This window comes from Mastomys coucha, unplaced genomic scaffold (genome assembly GCF_008632895.1).
Source record: "Mastomys coucha isolate ucsf_1 unplaced genomic scaffold, UCSF_Mcou_1 pScaffold20, whole genome shotgun sequence".
In the NCBI taxonomy this organism is placed as follows: Eukaryota; Metazoa; Chordata; class Mammalia; order Rodentia; family Muridae; genus Mastomys; species Mastomys coucha.
This window is the reverse complement of record NW_022196903.1, coordinates 79,156,359-79,166,255: the sequence shown is the minus strand read 5'-3', so window position 1 is coordinate 79,166,255 and position 9,897 is coordinate 79,156,359. Positions and strand designations below refer to the sequence as shown.

Here is a 9,897-nt window from a genome sequence, read left to right as displayed (position 1 = left end):
AAAAAAAAAATTTCTAGTCCAGACCACTTCTCTAATTTTCAAAACCAAGTTCATCTAGCGCCCACCCAGCCAGTTCATCACCTGCTCAAAGCCACCACAGACCTGGGCGCATCTCAACATCAGCACAAGCACTAACTCACTAACCTAATTAATACCTGGACACTACCCTCCACATCCAATCACTATTAAGTACAACGATTTTGCTTTCTAAATGTTAATGTTATTCTGAGACGGGTTGTTTATTAGAGTCATTCTAATCTCAGAGCAAGGCTATTTTGTTTTGGCCTCAAAGCAAGCTAGATTTCAAAGCAAAGCCCCTGCCTCCTTCAGAAAGAGCTAGCTTAACAGGTCCTGGCTGCAGTCTTTCTCAGAGCATACTGAAATCACTGTCTCCACCCTTTAATGAGCACACTAGACCATCAGAAACTTGACCCCCAGTGCAAGTGAACAGAAAACCAGTCACAAAAAATAAAGAGAGAAGCCGGGCAGTGGTGGTGTTCGCCTTTAATCTCAGCACTTGGGAGGCAGAGGCAGGAGGATTTCTGAGTTTGAGGCCAGCCTGGTCTACAGAGTGAGTTCCAGGACAGCCAGAGCTATACAGAGAAACCCAGTCTCAAGAAACCAAAAAAAAAAGGGCTGGAGAGATGGCTCAGCCGTTAAAGGCTAGGCTCACAACCAAAAATATAAGAAACCAAAAAAAAAAAAAATACAAAAACAAAAAACCTAAACTTTCTATTTCTGCCTTTTTGTCTTGTGAATTCATTCACAGCACCATGTCACCAGTCCATCAACCCTGTTTCTGGCATGACAAACATCTCTTGAAACAACCTACTTCTCCTATTCCCATCAATTTCCCCATTCTATGTAAACCAAGCTGGCCTGGAACTCAAGAGACCCACTGCCTTTGCCTATAAATCAGTGGTTCTCAGCCTCTGGGCCTCTACCCCTTGGGGGCTGCATATCAGATATCTTGTATTTACATTAGGATTTATGACAGTAGCAAAATTACAACTATGAAGAGATTTTACGGTTGAGGGTCACAGCATGAAGTGGAAAAGAGTCTCGCAGCATTAGGAAGGTTGGGAACAATTAAAAAGTATACGCCATCACACCCTGTTCACTTCCTTGTTCTAAAACCCTTTTTGCCTGACAGCATTGCACTGGTGTCCTTCACTTATTCAGGCTGCTCTAATCTCCCCCTGCTAGCACAGCTAGGTACTAATTTTCTTGCTGAAATACAAATCTGATCATAAACCAACTTCTTTATTGAGTTTCCAAAACTCCAGAGATAAAGCCTCAAAATGCCTGGCACAACACATAAAACCTTATAGTCCAGACTCAACCCACTGTCCTTTGATTTCTTGAAAATGTTGGAGCTGGAGAGATGGCTCAATGGTTAAGAGCACCAACTGCTCTTCCAGAAGTTCTAAGTTCAAATCCCAGCAACCACATGGTGGCTCACAACCATCTGTAATGGGATCTGTTGCCCTCTTCTGGTGTGTCTGAAGAGAGCAATGGTGTACTCATATACATTAAATAAATAAATAAGTAAATCTTAAAAAAAAAAGAAAGAAAGAAAATGTCATGCTTTAAATGATGTGGTCCAGCAGTAAATAGAATGTTTGCTTGGCTTGCTTAAAGGTCCAGGTTCAATCCTAATCCTACAAAAAAATCAAAAACAAATGTAAAATGTGAAAATGTCACATGCTTGCTAACCAGCAGTGCCTTGCCCCATTAGGCTTTTTCTTAACCCTCGTTTAGCTAGCCTTACAGTCTTCAAGGGAACTCCTCAACCTTCACTGACAAATCTAGGTTATGCATTCATTTTTTTATGCATGCATTTTTGTATATACCAGCCTTACTTATAAGACCATGTGAATTTTACCTGCCTCCCTCTTTAGAATGGGAATACTAGGAAGGCAGCGGTTTAGTTCACCACAATTTCCTTAGCATCTAGTACAAGGTGAACACTTAAAGTATAAGCTGAATGAATTAAATAGCCCCTACCAAGCAAACATCATGTATTGCTTTTCGGCAGTCACAGTCCATAATATCACTGTGAAAATGGAACTGTTCTGTAATTGCTATGTCCAATGTGACAGCCACTAAGCATGGCTATTAAGCACTTGAGAAGTGTACAGGACCACTGAATTCCTAATTGTATTCATCCCCCTTCCCCAATACTAGGGCTTGAAAACTCAAGTCCTTGCACACACTAGGCAAGACCTCTCTACCACTTAAATACACCACCAGCTTTTCTAGTTTTACTTATTACTAATTCGTATGTAAAGAGCCACACATGGCCGTACTGACCAACAACACAGTTCTTGATAGTTAAAAAGCATAAATAACACGTTTAGTTTCAAAATGATCTTGGCAGGACCTCTGTAAACTTGGCTCTTCCTCCATTTGGTCCTGGTGCTTTCTAATTTTCCAGACTAGAGCTGACCAAGTTCCTGCCACTGGCTAGGAACCTATTAATTGCTATAAATGCAGAGACACACAATGGGTGGGAACACACACAAAAGCTCACAGCAGAATACTTAACCAACAATAATTCCTGGGGGGGTGTTTCTTGCACTTCAATAAAACTAGGTGTTAAATGCTCATCTCTCCACTTGTTAGCTATTCCCTAGGCTCCTTCCCCAGCTCCCACCTCCTGCCAAAGAAGCCCTTCTAACTGCAGCTCTGGGAGTACCAGCTCCCAGCCCATCTGTCTTATCTGCCCTACTTTAAAAACAAAAACAAAAACCAAAAAAAAAACCGGATCCACTGAGAGGCACAAGAAACACCAGAGCTGTCATTGTCAGGAAGAACCAAAGATTACAAAGAATGTGCCAGCCCCACAAGCAAGGTGTACAGTCCATAAGCAAGGCGACCCGCAGCGCGTAGGTCCCGAGACCCTGGACCAACTTCAGTAGATCAAGCCACTGGGCCTCAGCTCCTCCCCACAACCCTGCTCCTCACCTCAGCCCCGCTTCTCCCCACAGCCCAGCTCCTCCCCACAGCCCCGCTCCGGGCTACAGCGCCGGGCGCTTCTCACCTCAGTCCTGCCCAGATGCTCCACCGGACTGTACAGGTACCGCGGGGGCAGCGGCGGAGGCGGAGGCGGAGGCGGAGGCGGAGGCGGAGAGAAAGCACGGCTAGGCGGGTCAGGGTGAGCCTGCAGCCAGGCTTTAGCCAGCTCGTCCTCCTCTTCGTCCGTGCTTTCCTGCAGCTGGAACTCGCAGTTAAAATCCAAGTGGGACCCCGCCTCTTCGAGCTCTCCCAGTCTCCCACTCCCCTCAGAGGTCCGGGCCTCCTCGGTCGCCGCGGCTGATGCGTTCTCCGCCTCTTCCTTCCCCTCCTCGTCCTCCTCCTTCTCCTCCTCCTCCTCCTCCTCCTCCAGCTCGTCAGGCCACGGCAGGTCCTCAGGCTCCATGTTGGCCTCGCGCTCCGGGCGGCTGTGGAAGAGGAGGAGGGGGAGGGGGAGGAGGGCGGGGAAGCGAGTTGACTGGCGGTTGCTGCTGCGCGCAGGCGCACTTGCCCTCACTGACTCCCGCTGGGCGGAGCGGGGAACCAGCGCGCGCGTTGCTAGGGACGCCCCGCAGGCAGCGCGGGAAAGCCGCGGAAGAGGTGGGCCGCGAGCAGCTACGTCCTTTTTCCGTCACTAGACCTTGCTCATAGTACAGTATGCTCACAATAAACCTAGACCCGGCTTTGGGGACGCTAGAGGCCCCATGCACAATTCACCCATGTTTTTTGGTTTAGTTTTGTTTTGTTTTTTAATCTCTTGCTCTAGAATAAACTAATAACAGTCACATTCGCAAGTTACAAATTTTAAGGTTAGTGCCTTAAGTGACAGTCTACCTAGCAGTAGTAAATCTAAGGGGATGAGTGAATAAGTTAAAGAGAGAGAGAGAGAGGGAGGGAGAGAGAGAGAGAGGGAGAGAGAGAGACAGACAGACAGACAGACAGACAGACAGACCCCGGGCAGTGGTGGTGCACGTCTTTAATCCCAGCACTTGTGAGGCAGAGACAGGTAGATTTCTGAGTCCAGCCTGGTCTACAGAGTGAGTTCTACAGGGCTACACAGAGAAACCCTGTCTTGAAAAACTTAAGAAAAAAAAAAAGAGAGAGACAGAGAGAGAGAAGACTCAGTGGTTTAGAGCACCGACAGCTCTTCCAGAGGTTCAATTCCCAGCAACCACATAGTGGCTCACACCATCTGTAATGGGGTCTGGTGTCTTCTTCCGGTATCTCTGAAGAGAGCAATGGTGGTGTACTCATATGCATAAAATAAATCTTTAAAACAAATCAAAGAAAGAAACCACCCCTGCACCCCCACACAGGCTGAAGAGATGGCTCCAGCAATAAGGCATCTACAGTCCAAACCCGAGTTCAATTCCCAGAACCCATATAAAAGTGGAAGCTGAGAACTAACTCCCCTAAATTGTCTTTATTGAACGCACACACAATAATATGAAGGCGGTAGCTGGGCCAGGTAGTACACTCCTTTATTCTCAGCACTCCAGAGGTGAGGCAGGTAGATCTCTGAGTTCAAGGCCAGCCTAGCCTAGGGAGTTTCAAGACACCCAGGGTGACACAGACAGGTTGTCTCAAAATAAATAAATAAATAAAAAATAAACAAATAAAAAAGTCTTTAAAAGAGGGCAGGCAGCATGGCTTAGCAGGTAAAGGCACCTGACCCCCACCTCCATCCTGAATGACGAGCTTCCAGCAGCAAAGCTGTACCTCCTAAACCTAAACGTTTCATGAATTTAAGCCATCACAGAAAGACATTTGTTCATATCTCACCAGAAAAAGCCACAACACTGTGCCTAGTGTCTGAAACAGTCTCCAGCACTTAAGGAGATGCTCAGCAAACACTGTCAAGTGAAATGAACAGAGAACAAATTGAATTGACTGGTCAAAAGATGATAAATAGAATACTGGAATGCTGGTGTTCCTTGGAATTCCTATAGTTGTCTACCTACTCGAGAACTTTTGACTTCCTCTCCCAGCTAGCAAATGGGGAACATCAGACAGGCAAAAAGTGAAGTGCACCTCCAGGTGCTCCATGTGTTTGTGTAGATGGAGGGAAGCTCATTATAACTTTCAGTTGACTCCAGGTAGCAAACCCTCATGTAGAATGAATCATTGCCACCAATGGCTAAGAAAATCCATTAACAGCTTCAAAAAATGATTATATGTAGCACATATAGAAAATATATATGTATATAAGTGTGTGTATATCTATGTGTTTGGGAAAATAGATGGACAGATAAATACATACAAAAAAATATGATAAAGGACCAGAAAATTTAGGAAAACATAAAAGGAATACATGATAAACCAGTGAAGCAAAATAAAGTATTCAGTAAATTATCATTTGCTCTCATTTCTGTTACTGTGATTAAATACCCAAAAAAAGTAATTTATAAAGAAAAGGCCTAGCTCACAGCTGCAGGCTATTTGTAGTCCATTGAAACAGAAAAGCCAAGACAGCAGGTCACACCACATCCACAGTCAAGAACAGAGAGAAATTAACATACGTATGCTTGCTTGCTTGTGAGAGATTGATTGTCTTCAGTTAATTGATGTGGGAAGATCCTGCTCATTATATGTGGCTTTGTTCCTTAGGCAGGAGGTCCAGAACTAGATAAAAGTAGAAAAATTGAACTGAGAACCATCAGGAAACATACATATATTAATTTCTCTCTGCTCATGACTGTGGGTGTGATGTGACTAGCTGTGTGAAGCACCGGAACTTTCCCACCATGCTGGTCTGTGCCCTCAAACTGTGAACCACAATAAACCCTTCCCTTAAACTGCTCTTCGTCAGGATGTTCTATCCCAGCAACAGAAAAGTAACTGAGGCCAAGTCTTACAGAGCCTGATGATCAATTCCAGATAGCCCACATTTTCAAGACCTTTTGTTTGGGACCCACTCTCAGGTAACCATATCTATTCCAGCAATATTTTTGGTTATAAGTACTAGAAGAGACTAATCTAGTCAGTTTGCTTGCTTGCTTGCTTGCTTGCTTGCTTGCTTGCTTGCTTGCTTGCTTGCTTGGCTTGCTTGGCTTGCTGGCTGGCTGGCTGACTTGCTTGCAATAGGATCTCACTCTGTAGCCCAGGTTGTCTTGGAACTATGTAGCTGTTTTTGAACCTGTTGGGATGCTCTTTCCTTAATTTCTCTAGTGCTAGAATGATAGGCATTGGCCACACTGCCCAGCTTCCTCTAGTCATTTTAATTGAAAAGGAAATGCATTGGAAAGAAGCAATCAAGCTCACACACCTTACGAAGCAAAACCTCTCAGTCAAGTCACAGTCTTGAAAAATGGAACCCAGTGCTGTTTAAAGACATCAGCATCGTGCAACGAAACCACATTGTATGAAACAGAATGAAATCACAAGAATCATGAAGCTGCATAACTCAAAGCAGGCAATTACATATCTACAACTTATAATTGTAGGAGCATAATGTAAGGAGCAACACAATAACCCCAAGACTTCTCATTTTTGCAACCGGACACAAACCATAGCATATCACTTCCACCCTGTTCATATCTACTTCAGGTCTCAGCCTACATCACAGGGTCTTTGATCCATTAGGTGGCCCCAAACTATTTCTGCGGGGACTTACCTTTGTAAGATTAAGTTTTCAAATTGTGCTGTGGGAACTTAACTGCTGGCTGAACCCAGTGGGAGGCTAGCTTGTGGAAAGTCCCCAGAACTTGGAAGGCCAGGTCCCAGGACCCAGGAGCAAGATGACCTGGACAACTACCTGGGAAAAAGTAACAAACAACTGCCAGGTGGCTAACCCGCCCCTGAACCCTAGCAAGAGCCAGCACCAATCAGAAACCACCCCATACCTTCCCCTTACCCCAGTCTTCCCTTTTGCCCCAGCAACTGCACAGGAATAAAAAGCTGCCTAAGACCTTGCTCAGGGGCCAGACTCCTCTATCCCTGCGAGTCTCGCCCCAGCTAGCTGGAATAAAAGCCTCTTGCTGATTGCATCAAGTTCGCATCTTGGTGGTGTTTGGGGTTGTCGCTCCTGAGATTTGAGTGAGGGGGTCCCTCTGGAGGGTCTCACACCTTCATAAGGTGAGTGTCATCTTTCATTACATGATACTGCTAGATATATCATTCTGACAAAACATCCCAGAAAATCACCTGTGTTCCAGATATATTCCTTGTTAAACATTTATTTTCGGATTCATTTATTAATATGTATGAATGTTTTCTCTGCATCTATGTATGTGTACCACTTGTGTGGCTGGTACCTGAGATGATGAAAGGAGGGTATGGAATCCCTGAGAACTGGAGTTACAGGTGGTATGAGCCACCCTCTGGGGCCCAGGACCACTGCAAAAACAAGTGCATAACCCATACGCAATCTCTCTGCAGATACCGTGTCTCCTCACTTTATTTTGTCATACTCTCTCTAGTTCCCTTTGGTAATCCGAATCCATTTCCTTGACCAATTAGAAAGCCCCTTTCTGGCCTATTAGGCCAAGTGCATGAAAAGTAAACCATCAAGCATCAACTTCCCGTTCATAGGCGCTCTTCTTGCGTCCTTGTTGAAAACTAATTCTGTCAGTCCAGAGTCCCAGAGACAGAAATGTGGCAAAATTCAAAGACAAGGAAGCAAACATTTTGCATTGAAAAATTAACAACTACTTTTACTCACTTGGTTCCGAGGTCCATGAATTCTGACTGTGGGGGACATTTCACTGTCCCTGAAATGGTAACATTTCAGAAGTGGGAAGGTACCCACTTTCCTCCCCTGACTTCCCTGGTTATCTCACATTTTAACAGTCTTAACAGCCTGAACATGACACTGGAAGCTCACAGTAAGGAAGGTCATGAAAAGACCTGCGATTTCTATAGGTTTCTTCCTTGTTAGTGAGAGAAAGTGTTATACAGAGATATACATGCCAAAGATAATAAGGAATTCGGATAAAAATTGGGTTATATGGTTATGGATGCTGAAAAGTCCCTCAACAGGCTGGAGACTCGGGGATCTTGGTCCAAGGAATCCTATATATAACTTTCAGTCTGAAGTATAAGGACTCAAGAGTCTGATGCAGTCCCAAGACTGAGATTCAAAAGAGCAAGGACATAAAGAATCTGGACTTCACAAACTGGGTGATGATGGCAGTGGTGGCGGCACATGCCTTTAATCCCAGCATGCAGTAGGCAATAGATCTCTGAGTTCAAGGCCAGCCTGGTCTACTGCTGCGGACCGGGATTTCTTGCGGGGTCCCTTGTTCCACGGGACTAGGGGTTCTGGCCAGGTGGGCACGGGATTCGGCTTTTGACAAACAGACTAGACACGTGTGGTGTAAGGTCTGAGTGTATTTCCTTAAAAATGACATGAGGCTTTTACAATCATTGCAAAAGAGAAATGAAAAATCTGGCAGCTCAACAGTTGAGGTACCTCTGAGGCTATCTGAAACATACTGGGTCTAAAGCAGCAGCTATCTCCTCTGAACTGGTGCTGCATCCCCCGGGCCCAAGTGCTCTGGGCCCGGGGGACTGCGAGAGATACATGAATCTGAGTCCTAGCCCATCTAAGTTCTAATGCTAGTCCTGCATGCGTGTCTAAGTCTTTCTTCCCCCAGTCCTAGTGCTAGACTGAAGTCACTTAGGCAAAATGACCCCCACACCAAGGTCAGCAGGGTCTGGTAGCTAGGTGTAAAACAGGAGGAAGGGGGTGGAGCCCTCCCTGTTGAGGTATTCTTATGCTAATTCTCTGGTTCTTGCCTGGAGGCAGGCAGAGGGGAATCCGGACCTAACACTTTCAGCTAATGTCCTAGAGTGAGAGAAACCTTTCAATAACTCTCTAGTACTTAAAACATTAAACTAGGATAGTTGGAAACATTGTGTTGGCCAGGAGACAATGCCCAGTCTTAACCATTTACAAATCATTACTTGGGGTAGCTTTATGCCTAATTATGAGGCCTTGTTGATGATTGGAAAGACTGATCTGGAACACGTCTGAGTTAGGAGATACCAGCGACTGTCTGAAATCCAAGAGACACAGATCTCCTTTTGAAGTCTTATTGCCTCTTATCCTTTATCAGGATTTTATCCCCGATAATTTAGATGTGACTAGAGTAGACGAGTGTGCGTGACAGTCTACAGAGTGAATTCCAGGATAACCATCACTACATAGAGAAACCCTGTCTCAAACAACAACAATAATCTGGGCTTCACAAAAGACAGAGTTCTACTCAAGCTCCCAGCTGATTGGATGACGCCAGCCTACACAGAGAAAAGATCTTTCTCACACTGTCCACCAACCCACATGGTATTCTCTAGAAAGACTCCCTTAAACTCAGGTGGTGATACATGACTTTAATTCCAGCACTTTGAAGCAGAGGTAGGCAGGTCTTTGAGAGTTCAAGGCCAGTCTGTTTCTACATAGGAAGTTCTAAGCCAACCAGATCTACATAGACTGTCTCAGAAAAAACAAAAAACAAAACAAAACTCCCTTTAGTTTATAAATGTAGTAGCAAAGAGAATTACTACAGTACTTCCATTAAGCCCTTTCTGCCACAATAGACAATTTTTTAAAGATTAATTTATTTGTTATTTATAAGTACACTGTAGTTGTCTTCAGACACTCCAGAAAAGGGTGTCAGTAAGTTCCAGGACAGCCAGGGCTATGCAGAGAAACCCTGTCTCGAAAAACCAAAAAAAAAAGAAGAAGAAGAAGAGGAAGAAGAAGAAGAAGAAGAAGAAGAAGAAGAAGAAGAGCAAGAAGAGCAATCAGTGCTCTTAACAGCTAAGCCATCTCACCAGCCCCAATGCTTTTAGTTTTTTACTACTATTATTATTATTGAATTTTTAGGACTTTTGCTCACTCTGGTCAACCTCACTTGCTCTGGTCATTCCCACTCGTTCAGT

The 9,897-nt window shown here is 44.7% G+C and overlaps 1 protein-coding gene across 7 annotated transcripts in view; it reads right to left on the bottom strand.

Annotated features, from left to right (window-relative positions):
* Window positions 1-3,590, bottom strand: part of Alms1 (ALMS1 centrosome and basal body associated protein) — a 106,436-nt gene extending 102,846 nt beyond the window's left edge. For 3 of the 7 annotated variants that reach the window (XM_031382387.1, XM_031382390.1, XM_031382388.1), the window contains exon 1: window positions 3,044-3,587. In XM_031382387.1, the coding sequence (XP_031238247.1) occupies window positions 3,044-3,421 (378 nt within the window). In that variant the 5' untranslated portion in view covers window positions 3,422-3,587. Of the gene's footprint in view, window positions 1-3,043 lie in introns of all 7 variants that reach the window. The other 4 variants (XR_004122097.1, XM_031382389.1, XM_031382391.1 and 1 more) reach the window with 4 other exon arrangements.
* Window positions 3,591-9,897: the final 6,307 nt, after the last annotated feature.